Source organism: Maylandia zebra, linkage group LG23 (genome assembly GCF_041146795.1).
Source record: "Maylandia zebra isolate NMK-2024a linkage group LG23, Mzebra_GT3a, whole genome shotgun sequence".
Lineage (NCBI taxonomy): Eukaryota > Metazoa > Chordata > Actinopteri > Cichliformes > Cichlidae > Maylandia > Maylandia zebra.
The window spans coordinates 24,436,069-24,461,628 of record NC_135188.1 but is presented as its reverse complement, the minus strand read 5'-3'; the positions used below and the strand labels follow the sequence as shown (position 1 = coordinate 24,461,628).

General features: G+C 42.4%; 1 protein-coding gene across 11 annotated transcripts in view; it reads right to left on the bottom strand.

Moving 5' to 3' along the window:
* The window catches only part of LOC101473452 (nck-associated protein 5), a 188,003-nt gene that overhangs the window by 9,642 nt on the left and 152,801 nt on the right, over positions 1-25,560 (bottom strand). For 9 of the 11 annotated variants that reach the window (XM_004562588.3, XM_004562589.3, XM_076880528.1 and 6 more), the window contains 9 exons: positions 25,243-25,347; positions 24,118-24,306; positions 20,234-23,787; positions 19,541-19,646; positions 17,495-17,582; positions 9,549-9,872; positions 6,529-6,650; positions 4,700-4,829; positions 4,400-4,575 (listed from right to left, as the gene is read on the bottom strand). In XM_004562588.3, coding sequence (XP_004562645.3) covers positions 4,400-4,575; positions 4,700-4,829; positions 6,529-6,650; positions 9,549-9,872; positions 17,495-17,582; positions 19,541-19,646; positions 20,234-23,787; positions 24,118-24,306; positions 25,243-25,347 — 4,794 coding nt within the window. Of the gene's footprint in view, positions 1-4,399; positions 4,576-4,699; positions 4,830-6,528; positions 6,651-9,548; positions 9,991-17,494; positions 17,583-19,540; positions 19,647-20,233; positions 23,788-24,117; positions 24,307-25,242; positions 25,348-25,560 lie in introns of those variants that run through there. The other 2 variants (XM_004562590.3, XM_076880532.1) reach the window with 2 other exon arrangements.

Below are 25,560 nucleotides of genomic sequence, written 5' to 3'. Positions count from 1 at the left end.
CGTGTCCGTGCATCGTGTGATCGTAGCGTCTGGGTTACTTTACAATGAGGACAACAGTGGTGGTGGGAGGGGAAATGCTAATATAACTTATTTATTGTCTCGGGCTATGTGTTGTCTTTGCTGTCACCACTGCGCGAGTAATTTGATCGCGGGCCAGTGTGGTGAAAGTGCGATGGCGGCTTCTCGCTTTCTATTTCGGGGTCTTTTCCATCTGACTCTGGCGATGCTATCAGCCTGACAGTGACACAGTGGGAAGCGCATATTCCTGCTGCTGATATTTATTTGTACACTGATGCAGTTTTGGTTATCTAGCAGCCTTATTTCAAACTGCATGTCAACTGAAATGTTCCCCTAACCCTCACCATGTAATTACTGCCCAAGGTAACAAGCTGTTCCACGCTTGAGGAGTCTGCTGATTTGTGCTACACAGAAGGGTTTTGTTTGGACCTGGGCCACAGGAATATCACCAATGCCACACCTTGGCACAAGTTCTGATGCTGTTTTCCTGCAGCAATATCCCAGACAAAGCGTGGAAATAAAGGGGGGAAAGTAATGAGTAAGCAGGAAAAGCAATAAAAGCACAAAAGTTCATTCAAGGAGGACAAAAACAAGACAGAAGGAGACAAAGGAAACCTGTTTAGAGCGAAAGCGGGCAAAGTCAACTGGGAAGAAAGACAAAGAGAGTTGTATGGGAGACAGAAATAGAGAGGGGCAAAACTGAAGGGGAAGAAAGGCAAAGACACGTGGGAGAAAGAGAGACTGGGAGGAAGGAGAGGATAGAAAGGAGAAGGAGGTGGGGGGCGCCGTTAGCGGGGCTGTCAGGTGCTGTCAGGATGATGAATGGGAGGCCAGCATGGGCTGTGAGGGCCCTGATGGGAGCCGCTGAGCTTTACATCACTCTCCTGAGTGTTTGTGAAAGGTTATTAAAGGCGCTTAAATCACGGGGCTCTGACACAGGCCCGCTACCAGCCACCAAACTTCCCCAAACTAAAGCCGGTGACAGTCAAATGCTCCCGAGCCACGACAAAAGGAGAGCGGCCGCACAGGTGTGGACGTGCACAGCCAGGGGTGAGGAGGTGATGACACTCGGATAGATTGTCTTTTTCAGAGGAATAATGCGGGGTAAATGGGTTCAGAAGCAGTCATCCATCATTACGGTCGGTTCACGGCTGACGAATAAGGTTATTGTTGACACGAATGCTTATTTTAACGCAGAAGTTTGAAATCAGTGGAATTAGCTGCTAGTAAAATCACAGCAAACGTACACAGTGCGATAGGATGCTTCAGTAAGTGGGTTCCCATCGGAGTAAGTAAATTTACTATGCAGCAGTAGTAAGGTGGAGTCAAACTTTACAGGTTAAATTTTACAGCTGCTCTTTTTTTATTTGTATTTTGGGTTTTTTATTGGTGCTTTGTCTAAAAACTGTAAGTTTACAATACTATTTGTACCTAAGAAAAAGTTTAGACAAACTCAGGTGTGCTGTTGTTGCATTTGAAACACCTTTTACCTTTTATTAAAGCTAATCAGACTTCCTCTTCATCTGGATTTGTCTCCCTGGGTTTGAAAAGTCACATTTTACACGGACTGGTACTTCCACTCACCGGTGACTTCATTAGGTACGTGTGTTTAACTGCTCATTAATCCAAATACCTAGTCAGTACCAGCCAATCACAGGGCCCACGCATGCATAGATCCATCCTGTCTTGTAGCAATAGACATAATCAAACTCAGTTGGTACTAAAGGCGTACTAAGAAACAGGTATTACAAGTACTTTAAGCACTTTGTCTAACATTCGTTCGAGGAGTTCTAAATTGGGACCAACTTGGGGTCAGTATCTCGCTCAAGGACAGTGTGACATGCAAACTACTAACCTTTGGATTAACAACAACCAGCTTTACCTTGTGAGAAACAGGACTTGAGATGTAAGCTAAGGGTAGCAGGAACAGATATCATTCGTCACATTATTTGGTTAGCCTAGCAGACAGGTGTGGATACTTGCGTTGGCACCCATCTTCCAGTGAAAGCAGCCAGGCTCTTAAATTGGGGGAAAATTGGTTAAAACCATAAAAACAGTTTTTAGCTGCTGGGTGGAAAGTTGTTTATTTCCTCTGTAAAACTGGAAGTCTATGGGGAACGAGTCATTTTCAGAGCCAGTAGAGAAACTGCAGTTTCTGAAATGTCGTTGTTTTTGTTATTCATGTATGGAAGTTGCTGCTTTATTTGAACTTTTTGCAGTAAACATGACTACCATAATACGAATAGCAGAAAAATACGACACATTTCATACCAAACGCAAAGTGTCTTGAAATTAGAGTTAGAAACCTGCAAAGTGGTCTACAAGTAAATTACTCCTCATGACAGTGTCAGCTATTATTGAGGAAGCTGTTTCTTTAATCTCTTGGATCAGTTCATAAACCTCCAATGCTACGACACACAAAGCCATTGATCCCAAGTGGTAGCAGCTAACACTCATTATCGCTGTATTACTGTACAATGGAGGCCTATTGATAAACTGCATTTGGGGCCATTGCAGCTTTGGTCCTAAAGTACGTGCTCAAAAACACGTGAATATTAGAATTAGGCACATCCACAGACTAATATAATCTCACAGCTGTGAAACAATACTAAGCAGCTTTTTAAAGAAAGTTGAGCAGCTTTATGACAGCAAGTTTTCACGGGTTTCACTCTGACAAGGCGTGCTTCTTGGGTGTTTCAGGGGTTGAACTTCTGACCTCACATTATTGCAGCAGTCCCTGTAAGTGTTGCAAGCCAACACTCAACTGGGAAACGTAGCCTTGCGCATCCAATTACATGACAGGCAGGTCTGAGGATGAGACAAACACAGCCTTGCTTGTCCTGTTTGAGTCCGTTGCGTGTGGGCTAATGGAGCTGTGCTTGCAGCTTGGCCGCACAGCGTCACTTCAAAAGCTTCCCGTTCGATGCTTTGCCTGTCCACCGGGACTCGGATCGGAATCAGAAATCTCTCTCTTCCTGTTTCCTCGCTTGTAGTTCGAGTGGAGTCGCTGAACTTTGCTTTGTTAAATGGCGAATCGGCCTCTGTACAATAATGTAATACTTGATCGAAACGCTGCTTTTGCTTGACTTGGCAGAGTCAGCAAACTGACCTCGGAGCTTAGGGGGATTCATTTGTGCTCGAGTGCCGCTCTCAGGACACTCGGGTGTGTGTTTACTTGCTGAATCACCCTGGACTCACTGCATCACCTACACCCAGCGCAATTTGTCATAATAATCTGCAGCATGGTTCAGATGGAGGCTGCATGTGCACAACAAAACTTGACTGTTTAATGGTGGGAATGAGATCTAAATTCGAAAAAATGTTTATTTTTTCTAATTTGTGGGTGTAAATGATTACAAATAGATTCGATCTGATCTCATTTTAAATTCCAAGATGACTTCAGAGGTCGAGAACCAGCCCACACCATAAATTGAGATTTTTCTCCCCCATCTCTAATAGACAATAGTTTTTCTTAAAAAGTCGTGCTGACTCAGGCCTTTTTTTTTTAAATTATGGATTTTTATGTCAGGGCTGCTGCTGCTGGGGCAGGCGCACTGTAAGAGAGTTTGTCCCAGAGAGCCGGCATATTGCAGGCTGCAGGCCATTTCATGGTCTCTGATTCTAATTTGTCATTCAGCAGCGTTAAATACTTGTAGGCAAATACCCGCTGACACAAGAGGGTGAGGTGATCGAAAGCAATTAGGCGGATTTTTTCCGTGAAAATCTGTAAACGATTCCAAACGGCCGAAGAGAAAAACCTTGGGAGCGCAAACAACTCTATCGGGAAGAAAAAAGAAAAAACCTTGGATTTTTAGTGACTTTGAAAGAGCTCTTGTGCTTTGGGAGTCTGACCATCTGAGGAGTCTCCTTGCCGAAGTTTGCGACATACGAGAATCCTAACGGTCCAATTTATTCTTCCTCCCTCTGCCTCCGCTGCAAGGAAAGCGAAATTATGCATCTTCCATCCTGGGAAGACTTTCATTGAGGTCAGGCGCCGTTTTTCTGACTCAATACTCATCCTCTTTATGCTGCATAAAGAAGCATACATCTGGGAGCTGCATGGCTTTTAACACTTTAAAGTGCCTCTTTTTGGGCTACGCTAAGAGCCAATTGATTTATCCTAGAACAACAAACACAGGGCGTAGTGCATTTTCTCTTTCTAATGGTATTCTAAGGCCTACCAATCAATAATAACTATTAATATACAGAACATTCACCCGCTAAATTGAAACACTTAGAAAGTGACCTACTGGACGGCTTCCTTGACAGGAAAGTTTAACACGAATAAAATGCTTGATGGGAATCGGCAGCAAGCCTGTAAAACAGCTGTTAATGAGTGAATCTGATTAGCGGGGAAACAATGAGGAGTTTGAATACTCACACTGAGCCTGTCTCCAGCTTTTCCATCAAGGGCCGACTCCTTGTGCAGCAGGTTGTACTGCGAAATCTTCCTGCTGTCCTTCTCCAGGTGCGAGAACATGTCGTGTTGGTAGTAGTCCATGATTGACAAGGATTTTTCCACACTTCTTCTCTTCAGGGTGTCCTCATTCTGCTCGACTAGAAACACAGGAAACAGATTCACAAAAAAGGCATTTTTTGTTAAACTTGATCCAACTTCTACAAAAGATAAAGACTGAGGAAGCTTCATGAAAGATTCAGCGACTACAACTTTCAACCACACCTGAGTCATTCCTCTTAGCTCTGTTGATCAGGGTCTTTTGCGGCGAGCCCAAAGTGCTTCCCGTCCCCTCGGGTTCAGTCTCAGTGTCGCTGCTGCTGCCTGAGTACGTGCACACTCGCAAGGCTCTTTCCTATTCATGGACAACAAAAAAGTCATTTTAAAACAGAGACATAACGCGCCTTCAAAGCCATACGAGCGCTATTATGCAGTCTGGTTTTTGCACAGAGAAGATACCAGGAAAAAACTTTAAATATAGCCCTCATGACTAAGTTAACTTTTTGCAAAGCAAAGTGGTGTTTAAGCTTCTCTCTTTTTTAGTTCAGTAGAAAATTTAGTTATTCATATGTAGATACCTACAGTTTTGAGAAAGTTTACTTTTAAAAGTTATTTGCAACATTATAAAACAGTCGGTAATGTTACAGAGTCACAAAGGCCTGGAGACCGGCTGGGAGCCATAGATCCCAATCCCAAAGTGTCAAAGTGTCCCCTTAGCAACTATACTAACCCTATAAATGGAGCGGAGCGGTCAGTAAGCCTAGAAAAGCACCATTTGAATCCCAGGTCTATAAGACCTCAGTCACACAGGTCTAGAGTTTGGTCAACAACCCCCCTGGCAACCAAGAATAACTTTGTTGGCAATTGGCTGCTGGAAGTTGCTTTCTAGGTGAAACTAGTTGCAAAGAGGTTTACTGTGCTTGGGGAGTAACCTCCTTTTAATTGCTTTGGTCTCTAGTGGTTGCAACAGTTGCCAACTAGTCTGCAAGCACTTCTCAACTACTTGCTAAATGGTAGTGAAACTGTGAAAAGTGTGACACAAACCAGAAACAGAGACTATTAACTGTCAAATAAAAAGCCTTCTGAAATGTAAGTGAGGAGAATACGCATTTTTCACTCATGACTGGAGGTTGCCACGAGGTTGCAGACCAGTCTCTGGGCCTGTGTGATCTTACCTGCTGAGGAGAGCAAAGTCTACAGTACTTTTGGGTTATTCTTTTTCTTTTAATTTTCTTCCTGTGCACCTTGGACATGGACTAACTGCAGAAACATCTGATTCTAAACACACTTTAACCAGTGAAGTGATTGTGTGAGTATCTGTACACTGCACATCATGCTGTAGATATTGGCCAGATTTCTTTGATCTCAATGGGACTGGTTAAATAAAGGTAATAATTAGCTTGTGCATGTTGGTTATGTTGTCAAATTGGAGTATATCCTACCGGACTTCTACATCTGAATGTATTCTCCTCTACCACATAATCAGCAACAAGCTAATTAATCCCCCTTGGAGTGACAGTTTCAGCTGACCTAAAAGCTAGGCACTGATGCTCTGTAGCTGCAGCACGGCCATCATTATTTTTCTCAACACACACACACTGCATTTCACTGTGATGCAGTTATTGTCTCCTTTCAACTATATATTCAAAATAAAGTGAATACTTCCATGAAGAAAAGGCTGTCTTTTCTGCCATCTCACTAGCTTAGCAGCGCTAAAGAAACGCATTAAAAAACTGTAACTGCTTAATTCAAAAGCAATTAACTGCAACAAAAACAGATATTTCTAAGAAGCTCCTTCACAACACGTTACCCTCAACAGTTGGTAAGTATACAGCCTCCCTGGTGACATTAGTGGGAAAAATGCTAGTGTGTGGCCACCACTTTATTACCTCATTCCTCAAAAACAAGCAATGACCATTTTCAACTCTGCAGCTAATGAAAGAATTTCATCTTTGAAACTGTGTAAAGTTTGAGACAGTGTCTGGGTATCTCTCGAGTCCCTTTAAGAACCACAAATATGTCAACTTAGACTAAGTGTAATGTAAACGACTTACGCCCAGCATATCATGGTCCTTGGATTTCATCTTCCTCTCTGCTTCTGTCTCTTTGTCCTCAATGGAACCTGAGATGTTGCTGCGTGGGGCACAAAAACTCAACCTCTTTGTCTGGATTGCGTCTAGAAATCGGGGGATATAAAAGAGAAATGAGGCAGGAGGTTTATAACAAACATGATAAGACGGTGATGAAGGTGATGAAGGTGATGTGGCGAACACTGACCACTGAATTTTACAAGAAGATCTGAACTAACATATGACCAAGTGGATTACCTGTGCAAACAGAGCGTGGAATATCCACTGGCAACTAGATACACGCAGGATTTTTGAGTATTTGAAAAATCATTAAATTATAAGTGATCAAATAGGTTATGCAACTACTTTTTCTCTTAAAATTGATATATTTGCTGTGCTAATCGATGTGCCTGATAGTGTGTAATGTGCCACTGCTGCCAAAAAGTGATAATAATTCAACTAGAGGCTGTTCAGCGACAAAACAGAAGCGGAATGGTTTGTTAGCCAGCTAAATGCTACCGCACAAACAGGAGAAACAGCTGTAAAGCTAGCAAGTCAGAAGTCTACCACGACAGTCATTTGAGGAACAGTCAAATACTTCAGAGCGACAATCGAAAAGGACTTTTACTTATAAACTACAAACTGCAACATATTTGGACGTAGGGCAGATAGACGTGGGAGTGGAGCAGGGAAAGACCACTGTAATTCTCGTGGTAATTTCTCCTTGAGCTGACAGGCTGATGAAACACGGGATGAGTACATCTTGTACATCCATTCAGTCGAAACCTATCCAGCTGGCTACAAACCCATTTCCCATTCGCATATCTGAATGAAACATTAACAGCGTCCACCCTGTGACTGCTCCATCCACAACTCCTGGCAGCCAACAGAACAGCTTTCAGCTGTCGTCCCCAAATGACGTCGGGCCGTCTTATTATCACTCTACCCAGTGCTGTCAGACGCCAGTTTAATTGTCTCGCATTCAGAAACCTCTCTTTCAGCTGCATTACAATAACGGGCTGCTTTTGGCTCGTGTTCTGTCTCCATCTGAGAAATCTGCATGGAGATCATAAAAGTCCTTTCCCCTTCTTCCTCTCACCCATTACGAAACAAACAATGTGACAGACGTTCTGTCTGTTCAGGTATCCTTTGCTTTTTTTGAATTTTTTATAATGATGAAGGAAAGGACAAAGAGGTAAAACCTGTGATAAAGACGCACAGCTTACTGTTAAGGCTTTCATAATCAACTTGTTTCACAGGGAAGACTCAACAGGAGCCACTTTATGTTTGTAGTTTTGCCTCAGATTCCTGCCTCTGCAGTGACACCGCAGCACTGGGGTGAACGAGATGCCGCCTAATGTCTTGTAAGCATAAATCTCCGGGTGTGAGCGCTCATCCCTGCATGTTATTGTAGCTTTAATTAGCCATCTGATTGCATGCTACCCTCCGCAGTTCTGCCGTGCATCATGGCCGACGCCGAGGCAGAAGGTGCTTTATGATCTATGGCTGCGGTGACGTGCCTATCTAATTGCATTTGTTGGTTTTCCTCGGGGAGTGGGAGTGTATGGCTTTCTACTATCTCAACTGAGTATCAGATGTCAGTGTTGATGCATTAGTCTCTGAATTAGCTGAACAAACAAGGTTCTTCTTTTAATCAGAGTTTAATAAACCAAACGGCTTCCTCTTGTCTGCTCCTCGGGAGCCCTTGAGCAGTCAGGAGGAAAATGCATTAACATAAAGTACAGTGACATTCAATACTTCACTTAACTTCCTGAAAGGTAAATAAGCTGTCTGAGGCTTTCGAGCCTAGGCTTTTTGTCCATCAAACATGATAATGGTAACGTTTACAGGCATGGATTTAAATTTATTTCCACTGTGACCTCGATGGAAAACATGAATAGCCTGAAAAGCACAATGAAAAGCACTGTTCTTTCTATTGTGGTGCCACATCCTGGCAGCTCTGATGACCTTCAAGTTAATTTAAAGAAAAAAAGTGCTGTAAAAAACTAACAGTACAAAGCACTAATGAGTATCAGTGATATATTAGATTAATAAAGCCAGACATCTATTATCTGTAAGATATAAATGAGGCTGGCACCTTTGCTTTGATTTAAGAAGCACTGCAAGTTGTAAATGTAATGCTTATACAAGCGAATGCACAAGCTAGGGTTACTGCAGGTAGATATACTGCAGAAACTCATCAACCATCACTTGTAACATTGAAGGAAACTCTTCAGAAATGAAACTGCTGTCATTGTAGTGGATTTGTTCATTTGGCCTGAAAGGCAGATTGACTAGGAATCAAATATTCATCCAAGAGATTCACAAACTAGCCAGCCATATTCTTTGGCTGATATTTTGGTTAGGTGTTTAATCCAATACCGATGCACTCATGTCAGTGTAACAACACGAGTAGCTGGGTGTATTCTCCACTTTGACTGTTTCAAAGCAAACAGTTGGCCTCTTTGGGCAATCGCCATCTCTGCTGTTTCAAAAAAATCGTCCACAGATTTCCATTCAGGACTACAACCTCATTCCATTTAGGAAAAATTGGTGGGTGCCCAGTGTTTGCATTGATTTTTTTCTTTTGCATTTGGTGACCGAATGCAAGTAGTTAGCAGCAACCAACTGGTTCCCCAGAGGTTGATCGTGCAGTGCCTTCAACTCCTAAGGAAACAGTTTCAATCACAAGACAATTAAACAGGTTGCTTATTGGAAGGCAACCTGTCTCCAAACGATCAGAGACCAGCTCTGGCTGACTGCAATCGCTCTCAGCAAAGGTTTGTAAGTAACTGCTTCTAATCTATGAAACTCCCATCATGTTGCAGTCAATCTGATTCACTCTACACCAATGAGTACAACTTGTCTGCGATGCCATAGGGGACTCGACTCAATGGGTTGCCATTCCACTTAAAATGACCGGTCAATACTATAAAGGGTCTACAAACAGGAAAAAGAAGGCTATGTTGTGAGGCATTTGTTTACAGTTAATATTCCTGTCTTACCTGAGGATGCTAATTTGGGCAGGCGGCTCTGGGTGTCCTGGGCGTTGTTGTTGCTGCAGGTCACAGTGGGGTCAGACAGGGAGTGACCCATGCTCATAGAGACATGCGGGTGGGGTTTTGAAAGGGAAGGCACTTTCACATCAGGTTGTGAGGGGTCAGGGTGAGAAGAGGGAGGCTCCTGATCGAGCTCAGAGGAGCCACCGGTCACCCCCTCGGGGCTGGATTCAGATTTAGGGATGTGGCGACCGCTGGCCCGGGTGACAGAATCGGGGAGAGGGAAGGTGCCAATGCCACTGTCCAGGGTTCTCATCTGACAGCCGAAGCCTAAAGTGACAGGGAGAGGAGTGTGACGTCTGGGAGAAGCAGGAGACAACGACACAGGAAAAGAAAAGGAGGACCTGGATTTACATGCAGCGGAAAGGGTTGTGTTTAAACAAGGAATCTGTAGCAGGTTCAAAACACAATGTAAATGGAAAAAGAGAGAAAACAAAACATTTTAAACTGACACAGTACTTTTTGGAAGCTCCTTTCTGGTGCCCATTTGTAGTTATCACTATGGTGAGAGGCACACAGCTCTCATATACACAGTACACAAGAAACACCTGCTGCCAGCAATTCTGAACTAAATACACGATTGAGCTGCAACCCGAGGACATGCTCCTTGGATTCATCAGAGTGCACGCTGGGTTGTAATCAGGCGATGTGACAGCGAGTAGGAACAGATGGATGTCGTTTAGAAACCACAGTTTGCAGAGCCTTGACTCAGGCTGGAACAGATGGATGGCCATTCAGCACAGCACAGGCCCTTGTAACTGTGAACGGTAATGGCCAACAGTTACATCGGCTAATTATTAGTGGTTTGCAACTTTTTGCTGAGTTACACTGAAAACCACTGAGGATTAATTAGCTTTCTTACCAGGGACCTGTTATTCTTTTTCTTGTTTTCAGCTGTGTATACTGTTCCAATGGTGGACGCTCATATTAAACATTGCCAGAGTTTTACATAATGAGATAAAAGTACGTCAAAGTAATTCTTGGGTCAAAAAGATTCAGATTAATTTACAGCACTGGGAAAAGCCTTGAGCCACCCCCACTTCTTTCTATTTTGCAAGGAAAATGGGAAATAGTGATTTAATGAAGCATGTGTAAACATACATGTAAATACAGCATATAAAGCAAAACCAAAATGTGTAGAATTCCAACGAGCTTGAAAGTCGGAATTTGGTATGACCAAGTTTTTACTTAATATCTCTTTGGGAATCACCTGGTGCAAAAATACCATACTAGTACAGTTATCTTTGGTATTTTTCATAGATTGTACTTAAGAAATTGGGAAAAAAAAGTGTTTTTGTGACAGGCTGCTAATAACAAAGTTAAAAAAGTAAAATAGGCTCTTCACTAAGGTGGCTGTTACATACAAAAACAAAACTGGTTCATCCATTGAGTTAGGAGTCTTTTTATGCTTGAATAACTTATAGGTCAGAGTTAAGTGGCTTAACAGACAAAGCCATTCCTTTTAAAATGGTTGGGAACACGTTCTGGACTGACAGTGAGTGAAAAAGAAGCCAATGTCTAAAGAAACACTTTGAAAGACCTTCAGAAAGTCTGGAGAACTATTGCTCAAGTCTGGTTCCTTGGACACAAGAAAGATGAGAAGTATGATCGGAGATACTGGAGTGTAAACCTCCTAAAAAGTTGTCTGAAGTAAAAAACAGTGGAAGTTCAAGACTTTTTCAGTTCTGCATCTCCAAGTATTGGTTGTTAAAAACTCTTAAAGCGAACCTGAAGGCTTTCTTTTCTTCAGTCTCTCAGAAATGCGTAGATATTTACAGATTCTGCTTCTCAGTGTTACTAAAGCTTAAAGGGTTTCTTTCAACGCTGTTGTGCTTCACAGTGAGCTTTAAAAAGAATTTGCAAGTACTTAATCGGGCATACTTCAGAATTAGTTTACCGCTAGAAAGAAAAACAGAAAACAATATTTACACTTAGATGTGAAGCTCATACCATCTATCCATTTTCTCTTTGGACGTTTTTCTAGCAAGGATGCCAAGTACATTACTTAAATGTACATTATCTAAATTTAAAAGCATTGCCAATAGATGCACAAAGTAGGGGAATATTTGAGCGAGTTTTTGAGAAGAAAAATCGGTGCATGTCGCCAACTTTCAGCAGATTTCGCAACATACTGTGAAAACGAGTCCTTATATAAGTGTTTGGATGTACAGATACACCATGTTCATTGCACAGATGGCCTGTTAGTTGCAAATGTATCTGCTATCAGGCCCTCGAGGACACTTACATGTACTGGAATAAACAGAAATGCTGATCTCAGTGCATGTCATAGCCTCCGTATGCACATGGATGTTTACTTGTATATGAGAGCGAAAGGCGGAGAGAGCCATAGATTACACGGCTGTGTAATTGAATGCCAAGCCTGGCAGTTCAAAATGCCCTCTATAACCAAACTATAACAAGGTCCACAGTAATTCTACCCAGAGGGAACAACGACTGGACATAATCTAGTTTTTCATGAGCTCCCTATCACTTCTGTATACAACCTCCAGGGTTTGAGCAGAGAGAGTTGCCTTATTGATACCTCCTCTGCGTGGAAATGGGTTTATTCGAGGAAGAAAAACACAACAGAAATTGTAAGGCTGGATTAATACAACAGAGTGTACTATCTCTTTTGTTGCTGGAGCAAACATCCAGTTGAAATTATTCCTCTTTGGCTGAAGAATACAGTCTTTTTCTGTTATTTTGTACTTTCGTGCTTGTTAAAAATGTTTTAAAAAGGCAGCGCCATTTTCTAAAAACAAAAGTCTACAAAGTAAGTTTTGAACACCACACACATCAGCACCTGGTGAAGTAATAGCTGAATTATTAGTATTGATCAACAGTGCCATCAAACCTCTGCAGACGTATTAGAGTCATTTTGAGCTCCGGGTCAGTCAAAACGTTATTTATTGTCCCTTTATGAGGAAAAAAATACCTGCCTTGAGGGAAATTCTTCTAATGCACAGTACAATAACTGACCAGTGTGAACCTCCAAGCCCACATTCATAACTCGAGCTGCTTGCATCATAAACTGGCTGGATGTAAACTATTTTTATGATTGATGTGTTTACCTGGCATTAAAGCCTGTGAATGCTGCACTTTGGAGGGACGTGACATTATAGCAGTGCTGAAAAGCAACGAGCAGCCACAGCTGAACCTTTATTAAATATTTAATTCAGGCTGTCGGGAAGCGCTTAGTTGGCAGAATGTAAAGAAGGCAGCCTGTTAACCAGAATACAGAGACAATTAACATTTTTATTTTTGGTGACATGGCTCAGACCCAATATTAGTGGCTCAAGCCAAAAGTATTTTGTGATTGATTAGTAGCTTCGCAGCTCAATCTGCCAACTCTGTGCTTCTGTGGAGATTATTTCCATCTGCACTCAGCCTTAACAAACACATTTATTTTAATTGTGAGAACTGGCAGATGTATAGATTTTTCACTGTCACCAGCATGCATGTTTTGCATACAAACAGGACTAATTAAGATGCAACCCCAGAGAACAATGGCCAGCTTTTCCATCTAGTTAAAATATATTACGTTTGGAGACTAAGACTTTATTGCTATTGTTAGTAAACCTTTGAATATTCAGTTTTGTTTTTGCTCCGTTTTGATCTCCACCAACTCCTGGAGGAACTTTCTGACTCTTTAGCACCTAAGTTCTTAACTACAGTCCCTGGCCACTTTGTTAGGTACACCTGTTCAATTGCTAATTAATGCAAATATCTAATCTAATAAGTAACGCAACAACTCAGTGCATTTAGATATGTAGACATGATCAAGACGACCTGCTAAAGTTCAAACTGAGCATCAGAATAAGGAAGAAAGTCGAGTTAAGTGACTTTGAATGTGGCATGGTTGTTGGTCTGAGTATTTCAAAAACATAGATGTTTCTAGAGTTTACAGGGAATGGTCTGAAAAATTAGAAAATATCCAGTGTTTGGTAGTTCTCTGGGTAAAAACAGCATGTTGATGCCAGAGGTTAGAGGAGAATAGCCAGACTACATTCAGCTAATAGGAAAGCAACAGGAAGTACAATAACCAATCATTATGACCAAGATATGCAGAAGAGCATCTCAACAGCAGCAGAAGACCACGGTGGGTAGGGATTGGGTATTGATAAGATTTTCACGATTCCATTTTCGATTCTGTTTAACGATTCGATTCTCTTATCGATTCTTTTTTTTAAAAAAAAGGAGAACACTAAAGTCGATTAGCTTAGAACTTTGTTTTATATCTTCTCTTTGAACAAGATAGAAATTTAGGAGTAACATGGCCTTACAAACCCAACAGTGAGATCTTAAGAGATGCAGCCTATGGCTCTTCAATGGGGTGTCACAGGGTCCCCAGGAAAAAAATTGTAAATGTAAAATAATAAAATAAATATTCTCCTGTAGCAATAACAAAGTATAACATAAATTATTCTGTAGCAATTACACAAGAATATCCAGTAATGTCCCTGCCTACAATTAAACACATTCACTTACCAAAAATCAGGGCATCTGCTGTGGTACATGGGTGCAAGCCTTTTACCACAAACTTAGTCACTGCTCGGTGACATTCGTCTATCCTGGCCTGAAAGGAGACGCTACCAGTAGACTGCAGCGAGAACTGCCAGCATCTGAGCCAGACTCTGTCTGTCTCTCTCATCATGGTCACCTAAATGCACAGTAATGGCAGGTTTTGTAATAAGGCAGATCGCACTAACATAATATGCACTGTTAGTTGATTATTTACCTGCCGCATTAACGGGAGAGGACGTGGAAACGTTACCGCTGCTGCTGGGTTGAGATTCACGAGTCCGGAGCGGAATTAAAAACACGACATTCATTTAAGGTCATCGTGTGTTTTGTGAGCAAATGCTTTTGCATATTCGCAGTGTTTCCTCCCTTAAATGAAATATCTACTTTGCAAGTATTGCAAGTTGCCCTGTTGTCATCCGTTCTCGTAAAGTATAACCAAACTTTTGAGCGTTTGAGCCGCCATGTTTCCTGCCAGGTAAATGACGCTCCGCAACGTGGTGATGTCATTCAGGGCGACTGGAATCGATAAGGGAATCGTTTGCAAAAATGGCAAACAATTCCAAGGAATTGAAACAGTGGGAACCGGTTCTCAACAAGAACCGGTTTTCGATACCCATCCCTAACGGTGGGTGCTGCTCCTGTCAGCTAAGAGCAGGAAACTGGGACTACAATTCACACAGGCTCACCAAAACAAGACAACAGATTATTGGATGTTTTGTTGTCTGATCAGTCTCGATTTCTGCCACGCCATTCAGAATTTGGTGTAAACAAAATGGAAAACTTTGGGCTCTAAGTACCAACTGAGCTTGAACGTGTCCATCCTTTTAAAACCACAGTGCACCTATCTTCTGATGACTGTAGGATAACACACTGTCTCACAAAATTCAGATAATCTCAACTTGTTGAATCTATGCCATGAAGAATTAAGACTGATCAGAAGGCAAAAGGGGGTCTAACCTAATACTAGAATTTACAAAACCACGACTCTGAGCAGTCGTTGGCGAGCCAACTTTCATAAAAGTCCACTGCTGGAACTCACCCCAGATGAGACTTTAACCCACAATCCCAAAATCCCTAGCATAGGAAACTAGTGCCTTATCCATTAGGCCACTGGGGTGTGCACACTGTAATAATGTAACAAAAACATTTTGTTCAGTGTACAGCCGGTACATTGTGGCTTGTTTATTTAAGCTGTCTGTGCTAGCAGCAGCAATCAAAGATTCTTATCCTTTCAGGAGCATCACAATGGTAAAGTAAGGTGTGTCTTTAAACATGGCATAGTTGTCGTTGGTGCCTTGTTGCAAAACTCAAATAAAACTGGTTTCTTGAACATGACAAAAAGTTCACTGTACTCAAAAGATTACCACAGTCGCCAGAGCTTAAGCAACTAAAAGCCCATTCACATGGATGTGCAAGCTGACAAATCTGCAGAAACTATGTGACGCTATCATGTCAATATGGGCAGAAAAGTCTGAGGAATGTTGCACCTCGTTGAATCTGTGCCATGAAAAATTGAAACAGTTTTGAAGAAGAGGGTCCAATACTTTTACTAGCAGTGGGTAGCTAATAAAGTGTCCGGTCAGTGTATGTTCACCAGCTGTGTCTGGTGGCTAGTTGGTTTTTGGAGGTTTTCATTCTCTGAAAACTCCTACCTATCACAGCTGAAAATGACACAAAAATTCTAAAGTTACATGCTTGAAAAAAGTACCCATAGGGCTTTTCCCTGTCTAAAAGGAATCACAGAGTCAGGAATTTCATCACCTTAAATGACCTCTTTTACATGCAGTACACGCTGTCCTGCAATTCTATTTTTAACATGCATGTACAGGTTGGCCCTCGGGTCTTTTGCATCCTCAGACAGCTGCTCTAAGTGGCAGCTCCAACTCGGCTTCTAAGAAGGACACATTTTTAGTGGTTTTCAGCTCCCTGTAGCGTTTCTGAGATTTTAGAATATACTATTTATTTTATTTGAAGTTTTATTTGCGATACTGTTCTTACCTTTACTTCACTTACATCTTTTATTATTTTCGATTTCTTCTCTCTTACAGTTATAGCACATATAAAGCACGAAATGGTTTGATAGTACAGCCATCCTAACCATTTGCCATCAGAATAAGCTATTTTATTTACAGTTTTAGTGTTCTCCCAAGTTTTGGCAAGGCAAGGCAAGGCAAGGCAAATTTATTTGTATAGCACAATTCAACAACAAGGTGATTCAAAGTGCTTTACAGAGACATTAGAAACAAAAACAAATAAAAAGCATGATTTAAAATTGATTAAAACAAGCAAACAAACAAACTAATTAAACACACACATTTCACACCTGTTCGCGCGATCTGAACCCTTATCGTAAGGGGAGCTACCAGTCCTTCTGTGGACGAGCTACTTTCTATTTTAAATTCCCTGAATTTAAAATACTCTCTAGACCCAGTCTAGACCCAGTTGGGGAGCTACCCAGAGCTCTAAACCCACTTAACAAACAAACAAACAAACAAACAAACAAACAAAACAGTATATAAAATCAAAACAGATAAAATCAGAACAGTAGATAAAATCAGGCAATGAAGGAACAAATAAAATAATGATTCTGACTTATCTGCACACCTCTCTTTTCCCTCCGAAACAAACTGGCTGGGGTTATAACCCATCTAATTTATTTTAATAAAACTAAGAGAAAAAACAAAATCGCTACCCTGCTATCAGCAAATCTAAATTCACACCTGCAATAGAGCTACATTTCAAGAAGCATGCCATTATGTACTTTGAGATGAATCTGTGAAACAATTTGTCAATAACCCGGTGAGTGACAGCCGAGTAATGAACACGGTGCACTCCACATCCAGTAAACAGCACCTACACCCCCTCCTTCCCCTCACCGAGCTACAATCTACAATGTAAGTTTGTCGCTCTGCAGTAATAACAGTCATCATCTCATCTCACAATTGTTTGATGCATTTATTTTTTCACTTCTTTAGCTGCTCAGGCATTGTGAAACATCACCCGGCTGCACGTCAATCACCTGAACAGACTGTCAACGTGCCGTTTGCAACCGCTGCTATTTCCCCACAGTAATGGTGAGTCTGGCAGTGAGGGGAATCAGTTGGCGACGGAATTGAGTTGTCAGTCACATCAGGAAATTGCAACTGTAAAAATGTGTTAATGCTTTGTTGCACCGGTTGATTTTTGACAGGTTTAAGCCAAATGAAAACCTGTACTCAGTGAGATAAACACTTGCAGATAGAGTATGAAACCCAGAGAAGAGAAGACGTGAAGTTTAGGCAAAGTAACAACTCAAATCAGAGAAGAGGAAAGATATTGTTCTTTTAAACTGCCTTTAGTGAAAGCTGAAAAGTAACTCATAGACTCACCTAACATGTGGTCTTGACAAGCTGCGTCTGGGATGTGTCCCTCTACATTTTCAGCCTTTAGGTTGATCTTCTCTGTCATTATGAGGGTCTAGAAAATGAACAAACTCCATGTTAGTGACAAAGTTATGACGTAAAGCAGAGATTTTAAACCTTTTTTCTGACACACCCTTAAAGGTTTGTCAGATAGACCTGAGAACACCTCACCATCCCCACTTTTCAAGTTCAAACACGTTTATTTGAAAATTATTTTAAACTGGAAACACTTTCAGCTTAGTAACCAATCATAGCAATTAAATTCAGTCACACCACAGTACAAATAGGACAGAAACCTTCTTGCTTGAACAGAGAAAATCAGTGGTTGCTCAGTAACTGCCCTGAGTTTTTTCACATTGGTCAACTGATTGCAAGATGTTGCAGCAACCGCTCTCCAAACAATCCTAGTCTAGCTCAGATTGCCTGCAATCACTCTCAGACAGATTGGCATACATTTACTGGGAGTGGTCCCCAACTTTGAAATAACAGTGAAAGCCCGTGCTTTGAATAATTTTAGTATAGTATGACTAGTATAACTGCAGCACTAGTGAAATATCCCAACTATTAGATGACTGACAGTTTGTTCATCTATTCTTATTTTGCTAATAATTTGCTAATAATTTAAAATGATTCATATTTCTAGCTAGATTGTGTAATGGTTTAAGCTAGTTTTAGCTAGATGGTGCAAGTTTTATTGCTCTTTCATTTCTTCATCTAAATTTTTATTTGATAGGTACGCTGTTAGGTCATAATTTCTCCCTTTTTAACCCTAATTTTAGCGAGCTACTGTGACTTTTGTGAAATTTCTCTTGCTTATGCCAACATTTATCCAGGTATTTTGACATGCCTTTTCTTAATTTTTTATTACTTACGCAATCCAAATCCCTATACATGTTTATAGTTACATTTCTATTGCTTATCAATTAATTATTTTTTTCTTTTAGATGAGTTGAGCTAAGCTGTCCACATACCCCAGGATACCTTCTGGATATATTAGACCGTATAGATGCAGCTTTGTTAGTATGAGCTGTTAACATTTATCAATTTAAAAGGCTTTCTTTTAGGTAATGTGCAAAAGAAAATTGTGGATGAAAAGGATCGGTTAAACCGATTCACGTACTATATGACTTTCCAGAGGACTGGACAAGCTTCTGGCTTTGTGAAATGTGTTGAAAGTTTTGTTCAGAAAGAAGTAAGGTAATTGTCACAGACTTTCTGCCATAGTTTAATTAGGTTATTTTAAAAATGTGGTTTTGGGGGTGGTGTAAAAGGAGCTTGTAGGTCATAAAGTGTGGCTCTTTTGTTGTATTTCTGTGGGGAGAAGATAGACGGAAAGCTTGGAGGATGGTATTAAATGGCTCTTTTGTCAAATTGAGTGTCTGCGATAAGGGGCTCCTCCATGTTATCAAAATTTCACATCATCTGGATTAAATTTCCTACATTATGCGGTGAGACTGTCATTCTTTCCCCCTGTTCAGACTGCTCCTTTCAGTTTCTTTTATTATTGCTGTCTCCCTTCTTTCAGTCGCTCTCAAGCTCTCAGGCTCTCCGTCATATTTTGGCATTTTGACTGACAGGTAATAAAGAATAAACCCACAAGGTCAAGATTTTAGCATTTTGCTTACAAAGTGCACTGATATGATTTACAAAATCAAACAGCTGATAGGAGCCTAATTTAAGTCTGTACTACATCCACAGCCTGATGGCTGCCTCTATGTGAGATATAGCTTAAAAACCTTCAGCTTTGTGGAGACAACAACAACACAGGATTGGGTTTGATAATAAAAAAAGTAGGCGATGAATTGTAGGCTGAGTCAGAACACAATGCGAATCAATATTGAGCCTTCAGGGGATGTGATGGTGAAGAGGCAGAGGTGTTGTGGATCTGTTTGTGAACATGTTCATACTGTACAAGTGTGAAAACCTATGGGAATTTTGCACGTATGCGTGCACTGCAAACAAGCTTGCCCCAAAAACTGTAACAAAGTCCGCAGTGCATGTTTGTCTACTTACAGCAGTATCTGAACAGATCTCCATATCTCCCTTCGTTTCGCTGTGTTTTTTGGGCGTGGCGATCCCAGGCGGCGATGTGGCCACGGAGTTGCCCTTCACAGCGGTCCTGTACGGAAATAAGATTTGATCTGTTTTTCATGTCTGTGTGCCGAGTACTTCCTTTATCAACTCACCAGGTAGAAAGCGAGACTCCTGATAAATTGCGTTGACCCACTCTTTCGCTTCATGAACGCGCAGGTAAACACATGTGTGCACGCACACATACACACATGGAAATGTCATCGCACGGTTAACAACCTGCATGAAGTGGTACTTCACAAGTGTTTGAAATCTGTCAGCTGGGTTTTTGAAGAGGAAAATGAGCAAAGAGAGTAGATGACTGTGGCTTAAACACACAATAATCCTGAGTGTTGCTGACTATGTGTCTGATCCCCAAACTGTTTATGCTCACTAGTGAAGAGTCACACCTCAAACAGACAGCTGCTGTTTGTGTTTCTCTGAACACACAAGCTTAATGTAGGGATTGCTCATGTTTAATGTAATAGAGCTACTACTTTGCTTCTGAATCGTTGATTCACTTGGTAGAAAGGCATCTCTGAGAAAGCTCGGTGACAGGAAATAATCAGCACAGCATCCGATCAATTAGGATAATAATACTTGATTTTCTTAATGACAAAGGTGTTGCTAACTCACCTGCCAAGAAGCTCTTTCACGAACTGGTCTTTTCCAATAAAGGCCGTCGTGCACTGGATCTGACTGGCAATCTGACCCATCTGATTGTTGCAGTGGTCCATAATGGAGCTAAGCTTGTTGTTCATCTCAGACAGACCCTGCACCTCCTGGCTTTCTTTCTGCTGATTATCATTTTTCTTCTTATCCTTCTTCTTGTCAGACTTCATCTGTTTGCCTCCGATCTTCAGCTCTTTCTTCTCCTCTTTTCCCTTGGGAGAGTCGGCTTTTTTAATACTCAGAGCTGGAAGTTTGCTCTTACGGAGGCCGAACCAGTTTGCCAGAGAGGGACCCGTCTTCTGTTTGGCCTCGGTGGCAGCGACTTTCTCCTGTTCTTGACATTTCTGCACGTTCTCCTCAATTCCCATCATGACTTTCTCTTCAATAGTGGTGACTGTTGAGCTGATTTTTTTCTCCTCCATATCTGGGTGTTTGTTTGGGGAGTCCGCCTGGGTTTTGACTTCCCTGCTGAAGTCTGCCTCATTAGGGAATGCTGCTTTGTCTTCTGTCTCTCTAACTGGATTTTCCAAGCCGTAGACACAAGAGGATGGAGGATGAAACTGTGGATGAGAGGCAACCTTCGATGGCTTACGGATGTTTAAACCAGTCCGATCACTGATGGGTAAACTACGGACCACTTTGTGAGAAGGTGACATGACTGCCTCCCCCTTCCCTGTGCCCTGTGACCCCTCAACTTTAGAACCCGATTTGAAAGCTCTGTCAGGGAGGATGCCGTGACTATTTGACCCTGTCATCCCTCCATAGTGGCTAAGTCTTGTCCTTGGAGAATGAACAGGGCTCTCTGCTAACCCAGCACAGGTCGCTTCTAAGGAACTCTGTCTCGACAGAGAGTTCCCCCTTTCCCCTGAGTTGGTAATGATCTGAGTTCTGATTTTTCCCGGCCCATCTAAGGAATTGATGCTTGGTTTTTCAATGTAGTTGGTGCTGAAACTCTGGCTACGAGCTTTTGCCCCGTTCATCCCTAACGCTGGCTTTAAATGAGGTTTGGCAGCAATAGATATGGATCTGCCAAAAAGCTGACTACTCCTTTTCCCATTATCACAAACACCCCCTTCCTCTGGCACCATAAGAGCTTGTAATTCTTCTTCCAGTAACCTACACTGGACTTCACCTTTCCCCTCTGTAACAGACATCTTGGATGGCGAATCAATATTGTACTCTGTCTGCAAGTTGTCACACTGGGCAGAAGCATTTGAAGTCACAGTCTCCTTGGAGACTGAGTTGATATGATCTTTCTCTTGTTTGCCTGGTATAGAGGGACTATTTTTATGGCTAGGAGGAGACTTTAAAAATGCCTTAAAGCCCATTGGGATGCGAGTCTTTGAGGCTTTTTCTGCTAGGTTAGGGGACATAATAATAGAGCTGTCTAAAGCTTTGCCAGTTTGTGGCTCTGCCTGACCTTGAGGTGTGTCCTGAAGTGAAACAGGTAAACTAATAGAGGTCTTCTGCACTGACTGATGGACATTTTTATTAGCAGATCCTTTTTTGCTTGCAGGTGAGTTCTGAAATGAGGACCCTCTGAGGGCACTGTAGGGAGGAGGGACATTCTTCGAGGTTTTAGGTGCGGTTTCAGGTTCTCGAGCACACCCTGAGTTTGCAGAAGGGAGGTAGTCTTTCGTGGTCATCCGCTTGGAATCGCCTTTAGCAGGTGTCTTAGTCATGGCAGGGGACTTTTGAAGGTGCTGACTGGTTTTGTCAACCAGTTTCTGAGGTGCAAGTGCAGTCCCGTAGCCTGCATCCAAGTCTAAACAGTCTTTATCCTTGATGGGTAGCGTTGATTGCATATTTGGTAAAAGTGAGGTGTGGTAACTTGGGGGTGGACCCCTCACAGTGGTTGGCGACCCCTCGTAATTTGGTCTGATCAGTAAAGAGGTGGTGCGGCCCGGGGGAGGGGGAGGAGAGGGGGACCTGAGTTTATTTTTGCTGTTTTCACAGTGTTTGTCTCTGGTTGGCTGTTCGCCGTTGTCAGCATACTCCAGGTGTCTCCTTGAGAGGTGAGGGGAACTCGATGAGGCGCCCTTATTCCATTCGGCCCTGCTGGGGAGCTTTGAGTTCACCGCTTTTGGGCTTTGAATACAGGTTCCTGGTGTCTTGATGAATCTGGACATTTTAACTGTCGGAGAGGAGGGGGACTTCTCCTGCCCAGGGGGTCCTGAGTTCCCGCTGTTACTTGGTTCAGTGGCAGAGCCCTTAGATAATCTCAGTGGGGATCCTGAAGGTTTATTACTACCAGGTATCTTTGAACTACTGTACTTGGAACCAGCAGCATCATTCATGGGAGGGATGGAAAGGCCTTTACTAGCTCGGTTGCTTGGTGGTTTGATAAGTTTCCGTTGTGGAGTCAGCTGCATTGATAGCCTCTCTGCACTTCCCTCCCTGCTACTGCTTTGCTCCCTTGGCTTGTGGGTCCTGATCTGATATTCAGATGGCTTCTCTGGAGACTCAAGAACACTGTAGTTTCTTGATTTTGAGGGTTTCTGCTTTGTTGGCCTCTCTTGGGGCACCAGTTCTGTGTAGTCAGGAACTACTTTGCTACCCTGAATGTCTTTTTGAGTCCCAGCAGCTGCTGCAAGTTTCTCTGCACAAAGTTCAATAGGCTCTCCTTCTGCATCAAATATTGCCAACACGCTCTCCTCAGATTGGGTGCATTTGGCCACTTTGGGCTCCTTAATCAGGCTGAAAGGCCTGGGTCTTCCATCTGCAGACTGGGTACGAACCTGGTCTCTCCGCAAGCACTGCTGTGTAATCAGCTTGGCAGCATCTCTTGACAACCTCTTCGAGTCCCTCTCGGCTTGCTCTGGTGGCTGGCTAAAGGACATTCGGATGTCACTTGACTCAGACTTTAACTCCTCCAGATCATCCGCATCAGACAGACGGGGAACTTCTGGTTCAGTAGGGGTGAGGTGCAGCTTCGATGGTCTCGTAAAAGCTGATATCCGCCCTCGTTCAGGGAGAAGGCTGTTAATAAAACTCATGAGTCTTTCAGGCTGCTCCTTTGAGTCATACCCAGAAGGGTGTTTAGTAGCCACAGGACTTGAGATAGTGTCACCTCCGCTGTCTTGCGTTCCCTCCCAGCTACATAAACTGTCTGAGATGCTGTGTGAGAGCTTCTTACAGTGAAACCAGTTGTCCTTGGTGGGGATGTTATCTCTACAACTAGAATGTGCTAGTTCATCATCTGCATCATCAGAATCATAAGCGAACTTCTTTCCCTGAGCAGTTCTCCCCACATGGGTAGGCCTAGACACCCCTTTACTGCTACTCTTGATGCCCAGTGAGTAGATGCCCTCATTGGAGTTCATGCAGTCTTTGTAGCCTGACTTGGAGACCTTGGAGGAACAGGAGGAGCTCCTGTGTTTCCTCCTTTGGAGCTTTCTCAGTCCTTCCAGTATGTGGCTCTCCTTACGTCTTGTGGGGAGGTGCTCCTCCTGAGCAGCACAGATATTACTAGGGGCTGACGAACCCAAACTCAGCCTCTTCTCCCACGTCAGAGATGACTAAATGGGAAAGAGAAAGGAGGCAGAGTCAGTCTCTGTGTAGTAAGAACACATATTCTTTAGTACGTAAAGCAATAGAACTGAGAAAAGCAAATCATAATGTTGGCTTTTGCGTGCAAGCTATTTTTATTCCACCACATATTTTAAATGCTTGGAATTAGGATGGTGCAGGACTGTCTTTAAATATGAAATCTCACATTTTCTCAGAAGCTTTAAACTCCAATTGGAAACATAATCAGCAAACTCATGCATGAAGGTTGTGGGATTAATTAAGGTCTCGAAATAAAGACTAAAGCACCCCTAATGAGCCTGATGAGCGAGGTGGTTTACCATTTTCCCACAGGAGCGTCCATCATTCCAGGTGTACGAGCCGCTGGAGAATTCACTGCACGCGCTCGACAGCGACAGCTCACTGCTGCTACAGCTGCTGCGTGGGTACACGGGGGCTGGCACTGTCAGGCTCAGCTGGCTCAGACATTTGGCCACAGGGAGACCTGCCTTTCCATTCAACTGAACCTCCTATGACACAGAAAAGAGGCGACATAGCATTAAGATGGAGTCACTTACATGGCCGCTTAACAATGTTTGTGAGTTACATAAGCTTTCCTTTAGTCCGACTAGACATCAAAAGTGTTTATGTGTTGGGTACTGCTGCATATCTAATTGCCATCATGCTGTTGATTTTGTGATGAAAGGTATTGAAGAAAACCTTGAGACACCCAATCAAATATCACAGAAAAGTCGACTAAATTGTCGATGTACTGCACTTTTCAAACTTAAAGAAATACCGATATCAATCATCTTTCGTGTGCAGTCACCACACCGCGGCAGATGTTTGTCCAATTAGCATTTCCCTGAAGACAATCTGACAATGACAGTGGAGTTTAAGATGAGGAATCTGATACATCCATGGCACAGTTTTCAATTCTCTAATCTCACATTCGTGTGCGTGTCACTTAACACGGCTTATTTAAGGATATGTAGAGGTTTTGCTCATCCTGATTACAAGATGATTCATAATTCGCTTTTCAGCCATTATTATTTCATTTTCTTTTTCTGCTCTGATGGTACGCATTAGGGTTTATCAGGTGGCATCCTCAGAGGGGTAAAAGGGCAAAGGAAATGGAGCAAACTCATTTTCGGGCCTTAATGCATAATATATAAGATGATTAATGTTCCAGAGTGTCCTGTGGAGTCATTTTTACTGAAGACGAGTCTCAATCGATGGTTTTCTGGTAATATGACAAGGATATATCCCTCTTAGTGCCAAGTGATACTGCTGGCTTTTCCTGCTGAGAGCACAGGAGGGGTCACGGATTTGGATTTTAGATCTGTATTTTAATATCTTGGAATGATTTCTTGATGGGAGACGGGGGTATAGTTGTGCTGCAACACTTGGATGAGTTATATGGGTAGGGGAAAAAAAGTACATTTAATGTTTCCCATTAGGCTTACATTAGAGGGGGAGTCTGTATTCCTGGAAAGTAGGAAAGCCTTGCTTCTCTCTGGCTCCAGGAGCAAATCTGCTGCAGACAGATCCATGATCCGAGAGTGGAGTTTCTGAAAGTCAAACGGGAAGTACACGCAAAGATGAATTTTTGACTTTGGGGGATCTCAAGAGGAGCATCTGAGATGACAGAAGAGCATAATTGGTATGAAGATCTTTATCAGTACTTTATGCGGCGCACAGCATAGCCTGAAATTCCTTTTTGTAGCATCTCAGCTGGGCGTGAGGATTTTGATCTGAGTATTGTCTAAATCTCCCTCGAATGA